General features: G+C 54.5%; 1 protein-coding gene and 2 non-coding genes across 4 annotated transcripts; all 3 read left to right on the top strand.

Annotated features, from left to right (window-relative positions):
• The first annotated feature begins 891 nt into the window (after window positions 1-891).
• TBRG4 (transforming growth factor beta regulator 4) lies at window positions 892-23,876 on the top strand. 2 transcript variants are annotated; one of them, XM_053265221.1, is made up of 11 exons: window positions 892-1,038; window positions 4,004-4,497; window positions 5,453-5,776; window positions 7,666-7,837; window positions 9,617-9,774; window positions 11,986-12,096; window positions 12,484-12,628; window positions 14,402-14,647; window positions 15,874-15,985; window positions 17,598-17,712; window positions 23,549-23,876. In XM_053265221.1, exons 2-11 carry the CDS (start codon window positions 4,084-4,086, stop codon window positions 23,648-23,650), a joined length of 1,899 nt encoding a protein of 632 aa, XP_053121196.1. In that variant the 5' UTR covers window positions 892-1,038; window positions 4,004-4,083; the 3' UTR covers window positions 23,651-23,876. The 2 variants fall into 2 exon arrangements, with proteins under 2 accessions (XP_053121196.1, XP_053121195.1); XM_053265220.1 differs by having other exon boundaries at window positions 896-1,069.
• On the top strand, window positions 6,221-6,354 carry LOC128332188 (small nucleolar RNA SNORA5). Its single transcript, XR_008310606.1, has one exon. It is a non-coding gene; the product is annotated as a small nucleolar RNA SNORA5 (small nucleolar RNA).
• Window positions 20,665-20,792, top strand: LOC128332189 (small nucleolar RNA SNORA5). The gene has a single exon (XR_008310607.1). It is a non-coding gene; the product is annotated as a small nucleolar RNA SNORA5 (small nucleolar RNA).
• Window positions 23,877-24,240: the final 364 nt, after the last annotated feature.

The raw sequence follows: 24,240 nt of genomic DNA on the forward strand, positions 1-24,240 counted from the left end.
TGCACGTGTGTGTGATGTATGCGTGCCTGTGCCAGTGCGCACAGGCACGCCGGCAACTTCTTCCGGTCATATCCTGAAGACGAGGGCAACGGGGCAGCAGGGAGGTACACATTAATAAATGGGCATTAATAAACATGGAGGCCAGTGGGGAAATGTGGCGGGAGGGGTAGGTGCAACCCCCCGCTCTTAAAGGGAGACCCCCGTTGCCTTTGAACCGGTTCGGAGGCCCATAAAGGGCCTCCGGACCGGTTATTATTATTATTATTACATTTCTATCCCATTCAATAACCCTGTGAAGTAGGTTAGGCTGCGAGAGAAGTGACTAGCTCAGAGTCACCCAGCGAGTATCATGGCTGAAGGGGGATTTGAACTCGGGTCTCCCTGGTCCTAGTCCAGCACGCTAACCACTACATCACGCTGGCACGGTTCCGTGCACATCCCTAGTACACAATATGTGCACACACACACACACAGAGTGCACGTTGATCAGCATGTGTGGACAGGGCTGGCATGACTGTAAGCAGACGAGAAGCATTGCAGGGTGGGGTCAGCAGAGCAGGGTGATGATGATGTGTCCATGCCAGCCCCCCATCCCCACAAATAGCAGGGGCTGGCAGCCAAGCTGAGGCTCTCTAGCTGCCATTGGACTACAACTCCCATCACCCCCAGCCGCAGCTATGGAGCCTGAGCATAGCCAGCCCTGCTGTAGTAGCGTGAGCCGTCCCCAGCTCTAAGCCGAATCTCTTTCTTTCGTAATGCCGGAAGGAGACGGAGAACTCGCAGGTCGTCCCGCCTAGAAAGTAGACAACGTGCCCTTAATAAAGATGGGTGGCTTTAGCTGCATTTCCGACTTCCCCCTTCTGTACGCCCGGGCTGTGCCCTGAGCAAAGATGGCGCCAGCTGTTCCTCTCCTTCCCGTCGGTGGGGGCGGTGTCTCGGCCAAGCCCGGAATTGTGTCGCGAAGAATGTGACGCCATCGGTCCGCGCCACTCCTTCCGGTTCCCGTGCTGCCGATGCTTCTGCGGGCGCCTGTTTGAGGTCAGGTTTGGCGGCGGCCGAGGCCCGGCAGGTACAGGACGGGGCGGGGTTCCGACGCCTCCGAGAGTCAAGTTAGCCTCTGCTCGTCCTGTCAGGCTCGGAAATGGGGGGCGGGGGGGGGGCTCCAGGCACTTTCTTTTGTCCTTGATCTTTCTGCTGGGTGTAGCTTTTCTAAGCCATGCCAGAGCATGGGCTGAGGGCCCGCGATCCAGCCACCTGCCTGAAGCGAAGCAGGCTTTGGTGTGGCCAGTGCAGTGTTCCCTCCTACAGGGATTCCCCGGGGCCTGTGGACTACAACGCCCAGAATCCCCAAGCAAAAGTCATTGCAGCTGGGGAGTCTGGGAGTTGTAGTCCACAGCCTCTGGGAAGAGTCCCTGTTGGGGGAACACTGGGTCAGTGTCTGGATAGGAGATCCATCGATGCCACCTTTGGGGTGGGGCCATAGCTTTGCGTGCATAAGGTCCTGAGTTCAGTCCCTGGCAGCAGAGTCAGACCCTTGGGTCATCTAGCTCAGTATTGTCTTCACAGACTGGCAGTGGCTTCTCCAAGGTTGCAGGCAGGAATCTCTCTCAGCCCTCTCTTGGAGATGCTGCCAGGGAGGGAACTTGGACCCTAGATGCTCTTGCAAGAGCAGCTCCATCCCCAAAGGGGAATCTCTTCCAGTGCTCACACTTCTAGTCTCCCATTCATATGCAACCAGGGTGGACCCTACTTAGCTAAGGAGACGAGTTATGCTGGCTACCACAAGACCAGCTGCCCTCTCCAGGTAGGCCTGAAAGATACTCCTGCCTGAAACCTTGGAGAGCCGCAGCCAGTCAGTGTGGACCAGGGCTGCTCAACTTCAGCCCTCCTGCAGATGTTGGCTTACAATCAGTGTTCCCTCTAACAGGGATTTCCCAGATGTGGTAGACTACAACTCCCAGAATCCCCAGTGGCAATGACTTTTGCTTGGGGGTTATGGGAGTTGTAGTCAACAACGTCTGGGGATCCTTGTTAGAGGGAACACTGTTTACAACTCCCATCATCCCTGGCTATTGGCCACTGTGGCTAGGGATTATGGGCGTTGTAGTCAGAGATGCACCTAGGTAATTTTGGGACTTGGACTTAAAGGCCTTTGAAGGTCCCCCCTCCCCTGCATTGTTCTGCCAGGCAACCACGCCAACCGGGACAGACTAAAAAGGAGGCCCTGGACTTCGGCCCGGAAGTCCAGGGGTAAGAGTGCCTCTGGCAGTACTCCAAAAACAGCTGGAGGGGGGGCTAGGTTGAGCAGGCCTGGTGTACTGAGCTAGATGGACCGATGGTCTGACTTGGTATATGGCCGCTCCCTGTGTCTTTTTGAAGACCCTGCTCTGGAAATAGTTCCTTACTCCCACTCCCCAGGTTGTATCCCTGGACCCATCTTTGAGGCTCTTCAATCTCTCTCCTCTGCAGCCCCCACCCGCGAATTAGGAAACTCTTGCCTGATGTAGCAGCATGTCCTTCGTGTTCTATGAACTGGCCAAAGAGGCATCTTCTAAAGTGGTGGCTTCCTGAGATGTAGCCGCGGGAGAGCAGCTGCCTCTTCTCCGACCAGTAAAACATTCCTCCAGGGGCTGTTGCTGGTGTCTCCTTCTTGAGTCCCTTTGGGACCATTTTTTCATGCCTTTGCTATGCAAACTGCTTTTGTTGAAAGGTGGTATATACAGTTTTTGAAAGTAATCATTGACCTTGTCATAGGTCACTACAAGCAATAAATCATAGATTGATGACAATGCTTTGAGCATAAAATAGCCTCTTACACGGGTCTCGTGGGATCTTCGAACAATGGCTTGACAGCTTTCTGTTGGGGATGCGCTAACTCTGGGTTTCTTGCATGAGCCGAGGGCTGGACTAGTTTTCCTCCAAGAACCCCTTTAACACTATGCTTCTGAAATACTTTTCCATGGGGGTTTCTGGGCTAAGTAAAAATTCCCATTTGTAGTATTTTGTTAATTGCATTGACTTTCCCCTTTTCTGCTTTGAGCCCTAGTGTATGAGGGTTGAGACATAATGCAGTTTTCTGAGTAATTGCCAGGTCTGGTTAATATTACTGTTTGAGGATCTGGAGATTTAATTTTTGGCCTAGACAGTTATCTGCATCTTGCTCTTCTGAGTCTCACTGAACTAACTGAATAAAGGAACTGGAGAGAAGACAAGGAATCCCTTTGGGGTGGGGGGCAACACTCTTCCCCAAGATATGGCGGAGATCTGATGATGATGATGAACATTTATTTACCACCTTTCAACAAAAAGTTCAGAAAGTGGTTTATGTAATGGAAGGGATTAGAAGAAATGGTATCTTGTATGTGTAGTATTCCCTGACGATGCTTGCCCAACTGGTTCTGAAAAGCCTTTTTGGAAGGAACCTCAATATCTTTCCCTCCTGTGCAGCTTCTTTAATTCCTAACCATACTGAAACCATACCTTTTGTGTTTAAGAGTATTGTTTTTCTTTTGAAAGCTAGGAGTCGCTCTCTTGCTTTCGGCCAGATTTCAGAGGAACTGCTCCAGTATTTGGCGTGCTACCCTCTGCTGCCTTCATTTTTATTCCTTTCCCTGGACTCGGCACTTTCTCATATATGGTTCGCCTTGTGTGCTGTTTAACATTCTGGCAGATCTTTTCATTTCTGCCTTGCATATCACATGCTTCTAAGAGTGTAGTGCCTGGAGCACAGTACTCCCAAATGGGTAGGCACAGAGCAGCGTTCCCTCTAACAGGGATTCCCAGATGTTGTTGACTACAGCTCCCATAATCCCCAGCCAAAGGCCATTGCAGCTGAGGATGCTGGGAGTTGTAGTCAATAAGATCTGGGCATCCCTGTAAGAGGGAAGAGTGGCATAGAGCTGTCCTTCTGCTTGCTTAGCCTTGAAAATGATGCACAGACGTTCCTAGTGAATGGGTCTCTTCTCTTTCTTTCTCTCTCTCTCCCCACTCCCCTCTTTTGCAGCTTTTTGGAGATGAGTTGATGCCAGTGCAGTGACTCCACGCTTCCTCAAGCTCATCCCTCCCCTGAGATGCCAATATAAGATGGCAGCCAAGCTGATGTATCGCTGGTATCGACTCTTCAGGGTCTTGTCTCCATTGTGTGCCCAAGCGAATGCGGTGTCCACAGGAGGCAAGACGGTGATAGCCAGAGTGTCCTCCCAAGCCCCTCTCGCCTCCCTGACTGTTTCTAACCTCTCAAGCCAGACAGACAAGCTCTCTGCCAGGGAGCAGTTGCACAGAACGCAGTCTGAGCGTAGTGAGTTGGAGGACCTCATTGGCACAGCATCCACCACAGATGACCTCTTCCATTTAGGAGAGCATTACCCTATAAATGCAAACCAGGCTGCTTTGATCATCACCCAGCTGTCCCGTAAGGTGGTGGAGAAAAAACTGAAGCCTGAAAGCATCCTGGAGGATGCTCGCTTCCAACACCTCCTTCAGACCACGAACAAACAGGTTAGTTCCATTGCTCTGGTGTAAACAGAGGCCAGATGGCCCTTTCTATGATTTTGTTCACTAAGATGCCTTGAGCAGCACCTTGAGTCGCGGGGCTACTCCTGACCTGGTCAGAGGGCAGGCCACAGTTTGAATGGTTTAATAAGGCTTCCAGCTTGCCTCATTTGTATCTGTGATTTAGCACTTGTTAATTTTCAAAGAGACTTCCCGTTTCTCATGTTTTCCCCTCTCAAAAAACCTGTGAGAGGGGTAGGTTCCTTTTTGATTTTGCAAGTAGTGACAGAGGTGGGAGTCTAACTGAGATCCTCCCTGAACAAAGTCCAACTTTGACTCTTCCAGCCCAGTTGGCAAATAAAACAAATGAAAGCTCATATCTCCTTAACTGTGGCAGATCAAAGGCAGGGCACAGCGGGATGCCTGTTTGCTCTCCCAAATTGGACTGAGGCTTTTGCAGGTTTGTGGGGGAGTAAGGGGGGTCCAGCCTCTTTCTCTGTGCCCGTCGGGTCTAAACCGAATGCGTCTTAAGAGGGGACTCTCAGTCAGCTGCCAAGATAACGGGCCTGGAGAGGACCCAACTCATTATAAAGAGAAAGTGCCTGATCTTCACAATGCAGAAAATAAGTGTGGGGAAAATGTGGACAGGACCTGCTGAAATCTCCTTACCCTGAAAAAGTTGAACAGAACTTTCCATGGCTGGGAGGCAGGTGGGGCTAGAATCAAGGATGCGATTGAAGCAAATCTGTAGGTCGTTACTGTAATTGGTGTAGTTTAATACATGCAACCTGACTCTTCTTGGCACAGAATTGTAGCTGTGTGTGTGTTTGGCCAAACAAATATGCACCCAATCCCCCGGTCAGCAGCCTTGATTGTCTTGTCTGAGCACTGTGCAAATCCCTTCAGTCTCAAAGCTGGGCTGTCTTTGCCCCTCCCGCCCCCCCTCCCCTCCCCCCCCCAGCTTTCTCAGGTCTGGAACATGGCTCTGGTGAACCTCCTGAGGAGCCTCCACTTCCTGGGCCTGGACCGCAGCAAGCGGGAGCTGCAGTCGGTGGAGCAGGAGATGCGCTGGCGGCTGAGGCGGATGGCCTTCAAGCACCTCGTCTCCCTGGCCGAGCAACTGGCTGCCAGCACACCCAGGGGAGCCCCCAGTGCGCTGCTGAGCGACCTGGTGAAGCAGCTGGAGCTGCGCTGGACGGAGATCGAGGACACCAGGACCGTGGTGGGGCTGATGGCCAAAGTGGGGAGCTTCTCGCCCGCACTGATGGACCGGCTGGAGGAGAAGGTAAAGGCAGCAACCCCTGCAGTCCAGCACGAGTTGGCTTGGGAGGAGGGCTTGCAAAGAGGGATCCCTGGGGCAGACCCCGGTCCTCCTAAGGTGCCCTGCCAGCCTGCCCTGGTCCGGTGGGCTTCGCTAATGTGTTGGTTGTAAAAACTGATCTCCTGCCTCACAAGTCACCCAGACCGGCTTAAATGCTGCGCGTGCACAACAATTAAACTGTCAAAACAGCAAAAGTAAAGCCGCCACCACCAAGGAAACCGCAGTCCAGCAGTGCAAAGAAAACAGACAGTGGGAACAATCCATGTCGGCCCAGGCCAGCCGGCCTCTGCTGCAAAAAGCCCGGCGTCTGCACATAGACGGTAGGGTGAGGGGCTTCCCAGCCACAGGCAAGTCCTCGGGGTGCAAGCCAGTCTGCCAAGGGGAATCCTCCTCCTACAAGCCCACGTCCGCAGCTGTGCCAGATTCATGGCCCGCCTTTTCCGTGGTGGGGACTGGTCCAAGCAGCTGCCACAGCAACACCTGTAGCTCATGGGCCTGGGAACTCTCGACAGGCTCTGGGGATAGTTTTGCTGCAGACACCCGCTGAGGCTCGGCCTGCCTCTTCCCCTTCCAGATCTCAGGGCAGCCCAGATGAGATGCAGTCTCTGAAGAGCGCCCCAGACTGGCACTGTAGTGCAGTGGTGACCAGAGTTGAGGGAGTTGGTCAGCCTCCAGGCCGCTTCTGGTTTGCCAGGCCTTCTCTGCCCCTGCATCCTCTCAGCCTCTCCTAAAGCATGTCTGGCAGAAGAGGTCAGGGATCTTGGGACCAGGACTGCTGTGCTGTCTTACACAGAGACCAAGATCTCCTGTAGACATAGATGACGGGAACCTGTGTCTGTGTGTGATGCATGTGAATATGACAAATATTTATATACCACTTTTCAACAAAAAGTTGAAAACCAAAGCGGTTTACACAGATATAAAAAACCTGAATAAAATGGCTCCCAGTCTAAAAAAAGAAACATAAGGCAGACACCAGCAACAGCCACTGCAGGAATGCTGGGCTGGAGATGACATGTTCTTTGCTGGGGGAGGCCAGGATTTCATTCGCTGGGGCTAGAATGCAGAGAAGGTAAGAGGGAGTTGCTGTTTTTCGCCTCCTCCAGAGGGATCTGGAATTGAGAAGGAACTCTGCCTCCTTCTCAGGCCTTGCAGCACACAGAAGAGGGCTTGGAAGAGAGGTGGTGTTTTGTCTCGCCTCTGCGGAAAGTCAGATAAGATGAGAAATGGCAGGAATCTCCCACGGCTTGGCACCTTATTGAAACCTCGGCATGAGTGAGAATAATCCTTACATTTCCCCAAGCCAGAGTCTTCTCTCACTTACACAGACATCGCAAGAGGGGGAGAAAGCGGAAGGGACTCCCAGGGTGGTTCTGTTGAGAGCTCCCCAGAGGTGAGAGAAGGCCCCACCCCTCCTTTGAGCGCTCTGCTTGCCAGAGAGGTTGCAGGAGGGGCAGTTTCCTCCTACACTTGCAGCGCAGTTTGGAGAGGAGAAATTCCTGCTGCTTCCAAATTGCAGTGCAAAGATTGTCTTTCATAGGCTGCTGGGAATCCTCCTCACAAGAGGGCCCAAGACAGCCGCATTGTTGATACCTGAGTATATCTGTCTCTGTGAAATGTATTAATTGCATTTCCAGGATGGGAGGAGGCAACTTACAGTAAACCACTAAGTAACATAGCAAAAGGGCAATCAATGAAAGCCAATGAGACCAGTGCATCAATGAAACCCATTTTAAACTAAAAGCACAGCAGAAGAAAAGGGGGTCAGCTCTGCAACTCAAGACTTGTCGAGTAAGCAAGCATTCTCACCACCAATGTCTGTGGCATTTCATACTGAATGTGTTTGCCAACAGGGCCTGGAGTTCGCTGAGCAGTTCAACCCTGAAGACACTCGGAAAATCGCCATGGCGTTGGCGCTCCAGAACCGCCGTTCCATCCCGCTGCTCCGAGCCATCTCCTACCACTTGGTCCAGAAGCACTTTGCACTGAGCACCAGCATCCTGCTAGACCTGGCTTTTGCCTACGGTGTGTGGCATTGGCCCCTCTGTCCTTGGGCCTTTTCGTCTGCACGGTGGCATCGTCCTTCTGTCCTGAATGTTGCCGCCTCCTGCAGGACTGCTCAACTTTGGCCCCCCAGCTGTTTTGGGCCTACAACTCCCACAATCCCCTACCACAGTGGCCAATTGCCAGGGCTTATGGGAGTTGTCCATATATCTGCAGGAGGGCATAAGTAGAGGAGCCCTGACATAGAACAAGAGTTCTCCATCTTGGTTCCCCAGGTGATATTCCACTACAGCTCCCATCATCCCCAGCCACAGTGGCCTTTGGGAATCTAGGAAAGATGGGAGTTGTAGTCCAGCATCATCTGGGGACCCTAGTTGGAGAACCCCTGACTTTTCTCATGGAGACTCTAAGCGTCACTTGTGACAAATAATGCAAAGGGGCCACTTCCGTTGTAAGAGAGAGTTTGCTTTGTCCCGTTCTGTTTCCGATTAGGCTCTCTTGCTGTGCTTCTCCCCTTGATTTAGTGCCAGGAGATGGGCTGGCTTCAGGCCTGCAGGGTCTGCTTTGTTCCTTGAACCCTGAGGGGCACGGACTCAAGCCCAGTGCAAAACAGAGGGCTGGGCTGGAGCCGATTCTCAACAAGGGATGTGCAGGGAACCAGCTGGGGGCGGTTCGAAGGCGGGGGTGGTGGTGGTGTACTTACCCCTCGTGCTGCTCTTCCCCTGCTGGCACACTGGTTTTCCAAAGTCCATCAGGGCAGCAGCGTGGCTCCCTGCCACCCCATTGCCCCCGTTTACCCGAACTATCTGGAAGTATCTGATGCACACTCCGTGCCGGCGCATCGGATACTTCCTGATAGTTCCGGTAAAGGGGGCAATGGGGCAGCAGGGAGGTTTGCTGCCACCCCAATGGACTTGAGAAAACCGGAGCGGTGGGAGGGTTACGTGCGCCCTCCCCTGCCCTTGAAGCAGCACCGGCCGCTGTTTGAAGGCCCATTAAGGGCCTCCGAACCGGGTCCGTGCTCCTCCCTAGTCTCTGATGTACCTCATAAGCCTGGGGTCCCCCGATGATGTTGGGCTGCCACAGCTTCTTAGAAACCCCTGCCAAAAGCCACTGGGATAGCCTGCGTGTATCACTCTACATCTGAGGCACTAGAGATCAGAGATGCTGACCCAAAGCAGCAATGCTGCACAGAGACCCAGTCAAAGGCCAGCTATTAATGCTCCTGTTTTGCAGGTGAGGAATGCTAAAATGGGAAGAGAGTGATTGGCACAGGGCCCCCCATGGCAGAGACCTTCCCTGGGAGCGAGGAATTTGCTCTTCCGGGCACAGAATGTTAGGGCCTTCGTGCCAAAGGCCTGTCTTCAAGCAGCACCTTGCTGGCCTTTCTTCCAAGAAGCAAGAGGTGGGCAAACCACCTCCTGTCTCCAGTGCTCCTTGGGAGTTGCAGGAAGCACCTTCTGCCCCAGAGTCCCTGATCATCTAGAGCAGGGATTCCCAACGTTGGGTCCCCAGACGTTATTGGACTTCAGCTCCCATAATCCCCAGCCCCAGTGGCCTTGGGTTGGGGATTATGGGAGTTGAAGTCCAATAAACGTGTGGGGATCCAGCGCTGAGAATCCCTGATCAAGAGTGTATAGCAGGGGGAGGCAGTGGCTAGTGACTGGTGGCCTTTGCCCTCTCCCTCTAGAAGTGGAATGCTTTGGTAGGCGTCCTTGGGCCTCCATCGCTTTCCCACCATCTGCTGTTCCGGGGCCAGCTTCTGTCTCTCCTCACGTGGTTTCTCTTCTCCCTCTGAAGGGAAGCTGAATTTCCACCAGACCCAGGTCTTCCAGAAGATCGCCTTGGACCTGCACCCTCGGGTGCCTGAGTTGTCTCCTGGGGACGTCGTGCGATGCATCAAGTCCTTCGCCTACCTCAAGTGGCTCAACCTGCCCCTCTTTGAGGCCTTTGCACAGGTGAGTGGCAAGCAGACAGGGTTGCCCGGAGGCTTCTGGCATCGCCAAACGCTGTGGCAGAGCTCCCATGTCCAGCAAGAGATGCTTGGGGGAGTTGTCGAGGCACGGATTGAGAGTTCAGCGCATTGTGCTGCTGCTGACCGGTCACTGCCAGGCTGCACAACCTGTTGGCTGGATGTTTACAATCCAAACGAGGAGTGCCATTGGGAGGCGGAGTGTGCATGTTTCAGACCACCGGGGGCTGTTCCTCAGGAGCACCTGCGTCTCTAGGCTAGCTCACTGGCTCTGCACCGTGAGTGGCTGGAACAATCCACGAAGCAGCTCTCTGTAGGTGTGCCAATGGCACAAGTTATTTTCCAGTCAAAAGTGGGACTGTTCAGACTGTGTTGATCACATTGCTGTAGCAGTTAAGGGCTGAACAAGCGTCTGTGTAGGCTGGCCTCTTGTTTCCAGCTAGGTGCCTCTGGGAAGCAACCCAGCAGCTGGCTCGGTTGGTGACAGCTTCCCTGCATTGCATGTCCTTGGCACCTGCTGGTCAGAGAGAGACTGCCTTGGAACCTGGAGGCTCTGTAGAGGCACCGTAGGAACAGAGGAAGCTGCCTTCTACCGTGTCAGACCATCGGTCCATCTAGCTCAGTATTGCCTGCACAGACGGGCATTGGCTTCTCCCAGGTTGCAGGCAGGAGTCTCCCTCAGCCCTCTCTGGAGATACTTCCAGGGAGGGGACTTGGAACCTTCTGCAAACAAGCAGGCAGATGCTCTTCCCAGAGTTGGTCTTGTGGTCACAAGCATGACTTGTACCCTTAGCTAAGCAGGGTCCACCCTGGTTGCATCTGAACGGGAGACTAGAAGTGTGAGCACTGGAAGAGATTCCCTTCAGGGGCTGGAGCTGCTCTGGGAAGAGCATCTAGGTTCCAAGTTCCCTCCCTGGCAGCATCTCCAGAGAGGGCTGAGAGAGATTCCTGCCAGCAACCTTGGAGAAGCCGCTGCCAGTCTGTGTAGACAATACTGAGCTAGATGGACCAAGGGTCTGACTCAGTATATGGCAGCTTCCTATGTTCCTATGAGTGCCCCCGCAATCCTCTAAGGGGGATATCTTGCAGTGCTCATACATGGAGTCTCCCATTCAAATGCAAACCAGGGTGGGCCCTGCTTAGCAAAGGAACAATTTGTGCTTGCTACCACAAGACCAGCTCTCCTCCCATTGATACTCGTCCCATGACTAGTAGCCATGGATAAACATGTATTTTCTGCTCCCTCTTAAAGGTACCTAGATCTCTGGTCATTATCGCAACTTGTGGGAGAAAAATCTATACTTATGAGTTGTATGAAGTAGTAAAGTCACCATAACACTCATGAAAATTAACGAACAAGCAACTACAAAGTGTATTCTTGCCATGCACTGATTTGGGGGAGGGGGCAGGCTATTTTAGTTTTGCATCTGTCCAAGGCGTTTTGAGCCGAATTCCCCGCCCATCCCTGTGTCCCCCTCGGTCACTCTAGCTTGAGGAATTTTATTTCTGCCTCTGATTTGGGGCGGTGATGGTGGTGTGCAGCTGCCCTCTTCCTGACTCCAGCACCTGCCCCCTCTTCTCCCATAGAAGTAAACACACAGGTTTTGCTTTTCTGTGAGGAGGAGGAGGAGGAGCTGGAATGGGCAGAGTAGCCCTTTCTGCTCCAATCGACTTCAGCCATCTCTTACGATTCAATTGGCGGGTCCCTTTTTTGGCCTACTTTCCTTAAGGAAAGTAAGCTTATGAAATCAGCCAGCTCTCTGTGTCCGTGTGCGTGAATCCTCTTGCCAGCTTTGCAAGGCCTGGACCCATTTTGACCAAATTTGGTCGAGTTCTAGCGACACCTCAGCAGCATAGCTTGTGATTATGTCATCCACCCTGATACAAGATGGCGGATGCAGAAACGTTTGAGGCAGAAGTGGGCTAACTTGTGAAGATGGTCATTATCCCTTAAGATGATAGTGAAAGGCAAGTCGGCAGACTAGTTCTTACCAGAACTTCTTGTTAAAAATATTGTGGGCCTCTCGCACTCTGCTGGGACCTGTATTGATGGCATTTGTGTCTTGTTTTGTGTTTTCATTGACCTTCTTGGGTTGATGCTCTCCTGTCAACTGCCTTGAGCTGAAGAGCAGTGCAGATACTGTAAATTTAAAAGAAAAATAAGCTCCTTGCTTCCCCCCCCCATCCACCTCCTCAGTACGCATCCGACAATGCCAACCAATTCACTCCGGCCCAGCTTAGCAACGTGGTCCTTGCTTTTGCTCGCTTGAATTTCCAGCCCAGAAACGAAGAGTCCTTCTATGGCAAGGTAAGTCCCTCTTTCATCCTGCTGCCTTCTGTGTTTGTGGTTTCGAGGGCCTGTCAGCTCCCCCAGTCGTTTGTGACTTCTTCTGCTAGGGCTGTAAGCAAATGGGGGTGGAGGGGGGGAGAAAAGGCAAGGAGAAGATGGTGGCGGCTGCTCCTCTTTCTGCCTCCCCTGCCCACTACTGCTTGGAGCAGCTCACCACGTTAATAAAATAGATACAGGGACAAACCATCCCAAAGGGAATCTCACCTTTCCTCATGTTGTGGGTGTGGGAAGAGGCCTCCCTCCTCCCTGACTGCCCCCCCCCGGCACCAGGGCAGGCTCTGCTGCTGTGGCTCCTGGGACACCAGTCATGTCCCCCTGTAACAGCGGCTGCTCCCTCTTTCCCAGGTCAATGGGAGGTTGGATGACCAGCTGGACACCTTGGACCGCCACCTGCAGTTGGACCTGGTGTGGTCGCTGTGTGTGCTGCAGCAGGCCAAGGCTGCCCACCTGCGGAAAGTGCTGGCGCCGGAGTTCCACACTTGCTTTTTCGGTAACTTTGGGTGGTGTCCTGAAGGGCTTTGGAGGGGGCGGGGAAGGAGACCCCTGGCTGTGTGTCGGAGCCGGCCAGGGCCAGTGACATTGCCCCCAAGAGGGCCTTGGGGCTTGACTCCATTTTCTGGCACGGGGGTCCCAAACTCGAGTCCCCGGGTCCTGTTGAACTTCACCTTCTGTACTCCCCACCACAAGATCTGGGGAGTCAAGTTTGGGGACCCCTTTGCTGGCCGGTGTCACGAATTGGCCACTAGATGGCACCCTCTTTTTAAAAAAGTGGTGGTGGTGTTTTTTTTTCCTTTTTCCTTTTTTCTTTTTGCCTGGAGAGTGAATGTCTGCCACTCAGTTTCCAGCAGGTGAAGATCTGGCTCCTGTGGATTCCAAATGACCAAATAGACCTGTTGCCATAATTCCCCTGCTGCTGCCGCCTTCTACAAGTGGGGTGTGGGGTGGGGGCAATAAGCCATGGACCCCCAGTGGCTGACTGGGCTGTCGCAGGAGTCCCCAGCTTTGGGCTCTCCAATATGGTTGGACTACAATGCTCATCATCCCCCCACCACAGTGTAGGCCCACACTCTCTAGGGGCCTGGTGCTGGGCGCCTGCCAGCTCTTGGGTGGCATTGGGAAGGTTCACATCTTGCTTCCCACCAGTGCCGGCCACCTCCCAGCTCCAGATGTTCTCTCTGCTTGAAACAGTCACGGGTGAATCCCTCGCCCCGACCACCTGCCGTTTTGTGATGGGGTTCTTGGAGACGATCTTCCTTGTTCTCCGGTCCAAATTCCATGGGAGAAGCCGGGGCGGTGAAAACCGTGGAGGCTTGCAGGGCTGATGTGCATCTGCATCGTTGTCTGGCTCTCCCTCTAAGGAGTTCAGGGCAGCAAACGTCTCCCTTTTGTCCTCCTCACAAAGTGTGAGGCTGAGAGAGAGTTGGCTGGCCCACCGGCAGCCTTGTGGCTGAGCAGGGATTGGAACCAGAGGCTTCCCAGCCGGACTCAACACTCAGCCCTCCAGCCCGCAATGGCTCTCCCGCCCGCAGCAAGAGCCCGTTGGCCTCCTGTGGCTCGGCTGGAGTGGCCAGGCTTCCTTTTTTCGTCGGGAGCTGGGACCCACCCTGGACAGCCTTGTCCAGTGTGGGGTCAGGGACTGGCCCCATGGCTGCCCCAGGAGGGAGATGCTTCTGACGGTCTTCTGCCATCAGATCTGGGGGTGAAGCCTCAAGCTCGGAGGGGCCGGCTCAAAGGAGGCGTTTCCCGGAACCTCTCTTGGCCACAATCGACTAGTGTGGTGTGTGGACTTGGGGCATGTGAAGAGTGCCTGCCTGCTTGCGAGCTGGGGCGGGCGGCCCTGGAAGAGGCTGCTCTGATTGTGACGATGATGGCCCATCTCCTGTTCATTGCAATGGGGCTTGTGCAGGAGAACTTCCCAGGGGTTGTTTTTTAACATTTATATCTGGCTCTTCCTCCAAGGAGCCCAGAGTGGTGTACTATATATATACTTGAGTTTCTCTTTCACAACAACCCTGTGAAGTAGGTTAGGCTGAGAGAGAAGGGACTGACCCAGAGTCACCCACAAGCATCATGGCTGAACGGGGATTTGAACTCAGATCTCCCCAGTCCTAGTCCAGCACTCTAACCACTACACCACGCTGGCTCTGTCTGTGTGTGGGGCAGTTGCTGCCAACCTGGCTCTTCTGCCCCACCCCCACCCCACTGCGATGATTTCAGTCTTGCTTTTAATTTTTATTCCTTCTCTCTCCCTCCCCATGACCAGCCGATCGGTCCGCAAAAGGGCAGAACTACCTGTTGAAACTGATCCACATCAACACCACGGCCCGGCTGGAGTGTGCCGACTACCAGGGAGCCCTGCTGCCGCTGGAGGCCCTGGACATCAAGGAGCTGCTGGGAGACAGGAAAGCCACCCCGCTGCAGACAAGCCTGAGAGAAGTCCTGAAGCAGGTGGTCGGAGACGAGACCATGGCGCGCTTTGAGGTGGACACCGTCTACGGCTGGCAGATTGGTGAGGGGTGCTGCCCTCTCCCACTGTGTGTGTGTGTACGTGCGTGCGCGCGCGTTGGGAGGGGCAGGGCAGCTGGAGACGGGATTGCAGTTTGCCGCCCCCTCCGTGCCGCGTGGCAACCGTTGTCTGCCAGGGAATGACATATACACCAACCTCTTGAGTACTCTAGAGCAGGGGTTCTCAGCCTTGGGCCCCCAGATGTTGTTGGACTTCAACTCCCATAATCCCCATCCAAAGGCCTTTGGGGCTGGGGATTATGGGAGTTGAAGTCCCGTCACATCTGGGGACCCAAGGTTGAGAATCTCTGCTCTAGAGTAAGATGCTGAAGAAACAGGCGCCAGAGTAAGTGTACTGTACTAGAGTAAGATTTCTAATTGAAAAACACACTGTCCAGTGAACTTGGAGACTGCAAATGGACAATTGGGCAAGGAGAACGTGTCGTGCCAAATAGCACACATTTTGTGGTCTTCATGGGTTCCAATTCATTTGTAGCCAGATCTTCATGACTCCACAGTGGAGGTTTTAAAGGCAGGTAGTCTTCATGAAACGTCTTTTCTCAAAAGAATAAAATGAGTGGCCCTAAAAGAATAACATGCCAACACATTTCGTGAATAGACACCAGCTGAATTACTTGCACACTTCCTCTGGTGCATAGCCCTTCAACATCTTCCTCTAGATAGTAGTCATTCTACTGTGGGTCTGTCTCAGTCTTCCCTCTCTTGTTTCTCACCTGCAGTCAATGACGGCAACTCCCCGCTGCAGGCTGGCCAGGCTCTTGCCTCTTGCGCCAGTTCAAATGTGGAAGCACAAGTTGGCACAGAGGAGAGCGGCCCTTCTCCCCGCCCCAGCAGTGCGCCGCGTGGCAGCCACCCACTTGTTGGAGCACTTGGGGTGTGGGGGTCCATGTGGTGGCCATAGCGAGCCCGGGATGTGTGTGAGGATGTGCAAAGAGTGTTAGATACACACACACACACACACACACACACACACACACACACACACACACGGGCAATCAAAGGATGCCACAGACACCCGCTGTGGAGCAAACCGCTCTGGCCGGGCAAGCACCAGACCGCCTGCTGCCTGCATGGACGTGGTGCTGGTCTGGGTTTGTGTCCATCCTGGCTGCCTTTCCGGGGGTGCCGCCTCCCCCCGTCTGGAGTCGACCAGCTCCCTTCCTGGAGAAATGCAGCCTCGTGCTTGTCCCTCCCTCCTGTCCTTCACAGATGCTGAGATGGTGCTCAACAGTGACGTCCAGCCGCTGCCCATAGCAGCCTTTGATGCTCCTCACCTGGCCCAGTCTGAGGGCTCTCGGCCTCTCCCACCAGGGGCCAAAAGGTGAGTCTTTCTGGCTGGAGGCTGGGCTACGTGAGCGGTGGGGTGGGGTGGGAGCACTCCCGGCCTGGCTGGTCCGAGGGAGCCAGAGAGCAGGCCGCCCTGCAGTGCCAGGCTCCTGGGGAAGGGGCCCGAGTCCTGCAAGCGGTGGCAGGGCGGGCTGGTTGCTTCTTCACAGAGCTGTAGCCTAGCCTCTGCTCGCAGGAGGGAGCCACGCTGAGCCCCCAGAGTCGGGACTGCAGTGCTTCCAGGCTCGGCTTTCTCCTGTTAGTGAGCCTCCCCCAGATGAGAAGACCGCTCTTCATGCAGGGCTTCTCAAACCTGATGTAGTTGGACTGCAACTGCCATTGTGGCCGGGGATGATGGGAGTTGTAGTCCAGCAACACCAGGCGACCAAAGGGAGCCCCTGTCCTAATGCATAACTGCGACCTGATTTGCAAGGAAAGGGTCAAGGCCTGGACACGGCAGCTTTGGGAAGCACGGAGCAGACCAGGGGCCCTAACCCCCTCTCAGTGCCTCCCTCCCCCTTTCGGCCTGGGGACGAGCTGGCTTCTCTCCAGCTCCAAAATCTGGGCTTTACAGCTTTTATTATTGATTTATTTATTTGATTTGTATAGTGCCCTTCCAACTTTCAATGTGCTGGGGAGGAGAACCTGAGGGGGATGGGGCTATCTCGGTGGCCCCCAGTTCAACCTCTGGCCCCTCTAGGGAGCGGGCCACGACTCCTGCCTGAAACCTAGAAGAGCCACAGCCAGTCAGCAACATCGGCAGGGCTGATGCAGATGGGCCGGTGGTCTGATTCTGTGGGACGTCGCTCCGTATCTTCGGGGGCGGGTAGAACTCTCCATCCTGATTCAGAGGGTGTTGTGTTTTCCTGCCTGTCCCCCACTTTTTCATTCATGACTTGTGAATTTGGATTCTCTGCCATGCAAGGAATTGTGTGCAGCTCAAAAATGTGCTTGTTCCTGCAGCAACACGAGCCAAGCCAGGGAGGCAAGTTGCCTGGCCCGTGTCGCTTTCCACTGGAAGGCCCTTCCTTGGTCGGGGCAGCATCTCCAGGGGCTGAGCACTCTGCCTTCTGGGAGCAGGCCTGCTAGAGACAACCCAGGTGTTTCGAAAGGAAACGGCCAAAGGCGCCGCCCAGGTCTCCCTAAAACCCGCCTTCTGCCGAGTCGGACCCTGGGTCCCTCTAGCTCAGTGCTGTCTACACAGACTGGCAGCGGCTTCTCCAGGGTTCCAGGCCGGAGTCTCTCCCAGCCCTACCTGGAGATGCTGCTGCCACCAGGGAGGGAACCTGGGACCTTCTGCATGCAAGCAGGCAGAGGCTTCACCATTGAGCTGTGACCCCACCCCCTGAGCAGAATATCGGGCAGCGCTCACACTTCTAGTCTCCCATCCCACTGCAAACCAAGGCAGACCCTGCCTAGCAAAGGAGACCATTCATGCTGGCTACCACAGAACCAGCTCTCCTCCTGTGGCAGAGCAGGTGACGCCAAACGATGGTGGAGGCAGCACGCCCTCTCTGCAGGCCACGCAAATCCAGAAAAGCTGGGGCTGACTGGGGCTCTCTCCCCCTCCCTCCCTCTTCCCCTCTCTCTGCTTTTGTCCGTTGCAGGCTTGCCTTCCTGAGGTGGGAGTTCCCAAACTTCAGCAACCGAAGCAAAGACCTGCTGGGGCGCTTTGTCCTGGCCCGGCGGCACCTCCAGGCTGCGGGCTTCTTGATTGTTGACGTGAGTCCTGGGGTCTTCTGTGCACACCTGCGGCTGTGTGGAAAGCAGGGTGGGTGGGGGGTCTTTGGGCTGGTGCTGCATCCCCTGAAGACCCTGGCCTTGCATTAATTAGCATGGCAGATCCTGAGCTGCCTGGCTCCCCAAGTTTTTTGTGAGCGCCCGGTTTCTGGTCCTTGCGCCGCCCTGTCCGTCTGTGGCCTCCTGACACCTCGGAAGGCAAGGAGCAGCTCTGCTCACATGGCCACAAGCTGGGGAGACAAGTAATCCCCATTCCACACCTGGCTTCAGGAACTGGGCACACTCCCGATTTTTGAGGAAAAGCCTAGGTGGGGCAGGGGGAGTGTTAGTCTGTGAAGCAGGTGCTGGGGAGGGTGCCTCACACACACACCCCGCCCCCAGATGCTGGGTACGCGAGCTGGAAAGGATGGAGCCATCCCCGCCAGCTCCTCTCTTCTCACACAAGAGCACTTCTCCCTTCTCCTACCTAGCTGTTTGCTCAGACACAGTCAGACATCGGGAGCTGGGTAGGACGGAGCTTCCCCGGGGCCTTTGGCTGGGCCATCCAGTTGGTCTCTTGTGTCTCTGGGTGAGGACCAACACTCTCCTTTGGACAGCCAAATCGGCTCCAAGCTTGGGACACACTCCCTGGCCAGCCCAGAGGGTCGAGGAGCATGTGAAGAGAGCACTGGCCCGGTAGCCCGGGGGTTTGCCTTCGCTCCATGCTTGTGGGCCCTGGACCTCCACCTTTCTCCTGCTCGTCCTCTAAGTTGGCCCCTCAAGCAAATCCGGCTGCTGACCCAGGGCCTTCCGGAGAGCTGGTCCTTAAGCACCCGTTGCTAAGCATCCAGCAGGGCAGGATAACCAAGCAGTGTCTTCTTTAAAACAAAATGAAAGAGAGAACGCGGCAGCCTCCCTTTGGGCCGGAATGGACCCCAACCGCGTGCTGCTCCAGCCGGGCCCCGAGCTCCCTCTGCAGCCCCCATCAGCAGCAATGGCAGGCAGCTGCGTTCAGCGCTGGAGGGTCCTGGGGAGGGAGGGAGGGGAGCGCTGCCTCCCTCGGAGCGTTCCCGCTTGCTCTGGCGTCAGCAGCTGCGCTTGGATGGGGCCATGCATTATTTACCTCCTTGGAGGTAATTATAGCTGTGCCGTCTCCAGCGCTCTGCTCTGCTCTCTAGCAGCTCACACGGAAGGCTGCAGGCCGGGGCGGGGCGGGGGGGACATGTGCTCGCAACTAGGGGTATAGTTGGGGGCCCCTGGTTGGTGTCAGGAGCAGCGGAGGGAGTCCTGATGTCCACTCCGGCATGCAGCACTTTCTCCACTAGTGGCCAAGCTCAGGCTGAGCTTGGTCACGGGGTGGCGGTGGGTGGGGTGGGTGTCCTCTGCTTCCTGTGGCTGGAGGGTCTCCAGTTTGGGAAATAAAGGACCAGGAGGAGGGAGGGGAGCTGCTATATGGCAGGTTCCTATATTTGAAGGGAGATCAATGTTTAGGTGGGGCTTTGTGTGTGGTGCGTAAGCACAGAAAAGATGGAGAATGGGGGGGGTGGGGCTTGCTGGGGGCGGAATGCCCCCCCAGATGGAGTGGGGCCGTAGCTCATCGGTAGAGCATCTGTTTTGTATGCAGAAGGTCCCAGGTTCAGTCACTGGCAGCTAGGGTTCTGTGAATCGGCCCGGTTCAGATTCTGGTTCAACTTGAACCGGGGTGGTTCGAGTGGTCTGGGTTTGAACTGGACTAGTCCCCCCAAAGGGGGCGCCGGTCTGAGTTTGAACCCGACCGGCTGGGCGCCTCGAGCGGAGCAGCTTGTTATAACGGGCACCAGGTGCTCTGAAAGGGCCTGGCTTCCACTCAGCGGTGTCTCTCGCTAAGCGCCAGCCCGGAGGGTCTTCAGCTGAGTCAGCCCAGTAAGGGTGTTGGGGCCTCTCTCAGTGGAGCGGGGAATGAGAACCAGAGGAGATCCTGTCCTGTCGTTGGGAGGCACGGAAGTCGGCCCGGGGTTGGCATCTGAGACCCCGCTCTGTGCACCCCGTCTGCCGACACGCCCCAATTTAGGACAGCATTCAATCCTCTGGGGCATTCCCTGCCCTTCCCCCAGCTAAGAAACATCTCATCTACTTGTGGGGCTCTGGGTGAAATGGACTCCGAAGCCTCTGAAATCAGCAATGCAACACACCTCCGTGCCGTTGCCATGAAGCTGCTTCTCCCGCTTCTGTGGCAGCCAGGCCTTCTCCGAGCAGCCGTGGGCTGTTAAGGGCCTCCCTCCGCCCCGGGGTGGCGGCTGCTATGGAGTGGCTGAACTGGGATGCTTGGCTGGCTGGCCTCTCAATGCCACGTTGCTGCTGCTGCTGCTGCTTCTAGCCCTGCTCCTGTGAGATGGTCGGGCCAGATGGTGCCAGCAGACGGCGTCCCGCGTGGTGAGAGATCAGGGCAGAAGCACACCCCATTGATTTCCATCGCTTGCTTCAAGGGTTTTCATACTTGGGTCCCCAGAGGTGGTTGGACTACCAACGGCCTTTGTGGCTGGGGATGTTGGGAGTTGTAGTTCCGCAAGCCATTCTGGGGTGGGCGGTATATAAATGAAACGGACGAACAGCCTTGGGGGACCCATTTCGGAACCCCTGGCTGGCTTCCTTGTTAAACATGCTTAAAATTGCATTAGGAGGTGTAGGAGCTATGATTAGAAGTACCAGATCATGGGGCACAGAGAAATCCGCAGCGTATTTCTGGGCTCTGGCCTCCTCATCTCTCCACCCCCCGCCTAAGCTCTGCAGTGAGTGCAGCTGGCCTCTTACGGGCTTCCGTTTTGCTGACTGGATGATTCTCTCCCTGAGAAGGTGGCACTGATGGTTCGGTTTCCTTGGAGAACCCTAAGACGGGCCTTGCGTTGTCTATGCCGGACTGCCCCAAGCAGATGCCTCAACTCCTTGGTCATGACGGGGGCTCTTAATGGCGGCAGTAGCCGCCATGCCAAATGCAGTACTTAGCTGCTCCACGGCAGGGACTGGCCAGGTGGGCTGCCCTAACAACCCCCGGCACCTCCTGGTCCCTGAGTTCCCGGCCTGTGGATAAGACTCTGCTGCCAGCATGGGCAGAGCTGTCTGCCCCATGAAGAGCTGGAGGGGCTCTCCGGGGGATTGTGACCCCTCCGCACGCTGCTTCTCTGGAGACGGAGCTCGCTTGCACAGTCTGCCCTCAGGGGAATTCACCTGGGCAAGGGCTTCCCTGCCGGACGGCACCTTTCTCATCCCTGGCTGAAGCCACCCCTGTCCTTGGCCTAGTGTGGCGACATCTTGAAGGGGTTCCCAAGCATGCCGTGTTCAAGCCCTGGCTCTGCGGGGAAGTCTTTCTGCTGCCTTTGTGAACCTTTTGGGGTGCAGACGCAATTGGGATGCTTGTGTGAGTTGGCGCTTGTGCTGGTTTCACCCCTTCAGACTACAGGTGAGGGGACTGCACATTTGATCCCTGCAAACTGAAAATAGCATGTCGGGACGAAAGCAGGCCTACAGCGCCTCTCCCCGACACGCCAGCTTTTGTGTGTGCAAGGAAGGTTTTTAATGTGCAGCAGGATCCAAGCAGCGGATCTTCTGAAATGGTGCCAGCCAAGGGCAGGCGGCTGCACCCCTGAAAGGCTGCTGGTCATGCAATGTGGCTCTCGTTTCTGGAGTGAGAGGCAAAGCCAGAAACGCTCTTTCAGCTCCAATGTCTGATTTGCCTTTGAATGTGTGAGCAGTCTAAAGGAACGTCTTCAAGTTCAAGAGTGATTGGAGGGTAGCCAGCCTGGGGAACTCCTCCACAAAGTAGCCCCCTTCCCCTCCCACACACGCTTTGCTGCTCAGTCCTGTGTGGTTGTGAGAGACAGGGACGCTGATCAGCTTCTCCAGATTCGGTGTGTCGAGACCAGTGGGCAGGGTTTCTGCCTGAGGCGGCGGCTCCTCCAGCCAAGAGCTCGGTCTCTGTTGTTTCAGCTTGTCCCTGCGTTTAAACTGTTTGCTGGCACTTGGAAGGTTTCCCACGGCTGCAGAGCTTCTGAATGGGTTGTGCTGAGCTGGGTTTTCATTCCTCCAGGTGCTGTCCAGTCACTTGTTTGTATAAGTTTGGGTGCTGGGCATTGAAAGCCACCAGAGTGGAAGGGGATGGAGATTATCGCTGACCAGCCATCTGGACAGGCTCCTGTTCTCCTCATGCCCTCACCCCACCCGCTGATGCCCCTGCCGGTCTCGGGGCTCCTGTGTCCTGGTGGAGCCTGAGCTCCCTTGGCCAGGAGAGTGCTGTGTCCCAGCTGAGGCTGGCCAAAGCCTAGGAAAGCTTATTCCCCTCCATGTCGCCTCTTATTCATAAATGATCTAGAAGTTGGGGTGAGCAGCAAAGCGGCCGAATTTGCAGATGACACTACACTACATAGGGTAGTGAAATCCAAAACCGATTGTGAGGAGCTCCAAAAGGATCTCTCCAAACTGGGGGAGTGGGTGACAAAATGGCAAATGCGGTTCAATGTTGGCAAGTCTAAAGTGATGCACATTGGGCCAAATAAAACCCAACTTCACATATATGCTGATGGGGTCTGAGCTGTCAGTGACTGACCAGGAGAGAGATCTTGGGGTTGTGGTGGACAGCTCGTTGAATGTGTCGAGACAGGGCGTGGCAGCTGTGAAAGAAGCTCATTCCATGCTAGGGGTCATTAGGAAGGGCGTTGAAAATAAAAACGCTGATATTAGAATACCCTTATACAAATCTGTGGTGCGGCCACATCTGGAGTACTGTGTACAGTTCTGGTCACCGTAACTTAAGAAGGACACTGCAGAACTGGAGAAGGTGCAGAAGAGGGCAACCCAAATGATCAGGGGGCTAGAGCACCTTCCTTATGAGACACGTCTACAGTAGATGGGGCTTTTTAGTCTGGAAAAGAGGCGACTACAGAGAGAAATTATAGAGGTGTATAAAATTATGCATGGAGTAGAGAGAGTGGACCGAGAATGTTTTTTTCTCCCCCTCCCACAACATTGGAACAAAGGATCATCCCATGAAACTGAAGGCTAGGAAATTTAGGACCAACGAAAGGAAGCAGCACATAATTTTATCTATGGAATTCTCTGCCACAGGATGTGGTGATGGCCACCAGCTTGGGTGGCTTCAAGAGGGGCTTAGCCAAATTCATGGAGGACAGGTCTACCGATGGCTGCTAGTCTGGTGGCTATAGGCCACCTCCAGCCTCGGAGGCACGGTGCCCCTCAATACCAGTTGCAGGGGAGCAACAGGAAGAGAGGGGGCATGCACATACCTCTTGTCCATGGGCTCCCTAGAGGCATCTGGTAGGCCACTGTGTGAAACAGGATGCTGGACGAGATGGGCCTTCTTGGGCCTGATCCAGCAGGGCTGTTCTTATGTTCATGCTGAATGCCATCTAGCTGTGTTTCAGTCTGACACTGAGCTTTTATGGATTACTTTTTAAAATTATGTATATTTTAGTCACTGGAAGCATACCTGATTTTAAAGGAGTCCAAAGGAACAAATATATTTTTATGCACAGTTCCATTGCCACTTATACCTTCTGAACTTAGTGCTTGGTTGGCTGATAAACGAATGCCACTAGTCCTCATTGTCACCTTGGCAGCAAAAGCAAGGAGGCCTTGTGACCGGAAGGGTTTCCTTCTTGTTCCAGCAATGCTCTGGACCCCGGTTGAGTTCTGTGAGTCCAGGGCCTCTTTCTCCCACAGCAGAATCCACTGTGCCATTCAGGTCTGGCTGACCTTCTCTCCCCAGGCAGAGTAGCAGGCTGGCAGGGCTCCGATTCATCCTCCTCCTCCACAAGACCTGACCTAGTTTTCCTCTGTCCTCTTGCAGGTTCCCTATTATGAATGGCTTGAGTTGAAGTCAGAGCGGCAGAAGGCAGCCTGTCTCAGGGACAAGATGAACAAAGCCGTGGCAGAAGATATGGCAAAATAGACACACAGAGACACACGGGCGGCAGCCGCTGAAGCCGGAGGAGAGGCTCCAGAGTGATTCTGCCCATCTTTGTCGGGGAGGCTGTGAATTGGGGTTAGGGAGCATCTCTGGAAAGAGGGAGAGCCAGCTGTGTATATACAGAGTGGATTTGAATAAATGGTCTCTTGTTCAAGTCCTTCAACCCCAGCTCCTGACTGCATTAAACAAGATGGCAGGTTTTTATTTATCTATCTTGCATACTGTTTTTCTGCAATAGCAATCAAAATGGTACACACCAAAGGCAAGACTCAATATACAGTTCCCTCCCAAAACTAAATATATATATATTTTTAAACCCAAATCAGAGAAAGTAGAAGACTCAGAGGGAAAGCGATCAAAAGACTTTCTGTAAAGGGGTCCTCAAATGTGGGTCCCCAGATGGTGGACTACAATTCCCATCATCCCCAGCCCCAAAAGCCAAATTGAAAGTGATTTTAAAAAAAAATCTATGTGAAGGTTTTTGGCCCAAGTTTGAGAGTCCCTGCTCTGAAGAGTCAACAGCAATAACCAAACTCAAGAAAGGTCTCAGCCAGGCTGTCTGGGTGAAAATT

The sequence above is a fragment of the Hemicordylus capensis genome, chromosome 6, assembly GCF_027244095.1.
Source record: "Hemicordylus capensis ecotype Gifberg chromosome 6, rHemCap1.1.pri, whole genome shotgun sequence".
Classification (NCBI taxonomy): Eukaryota; Metazoa; Chordata; class Lepidosauria; order Squamata; family Cordylidae; genus Hemicordylus; species Hemicordylus capensis.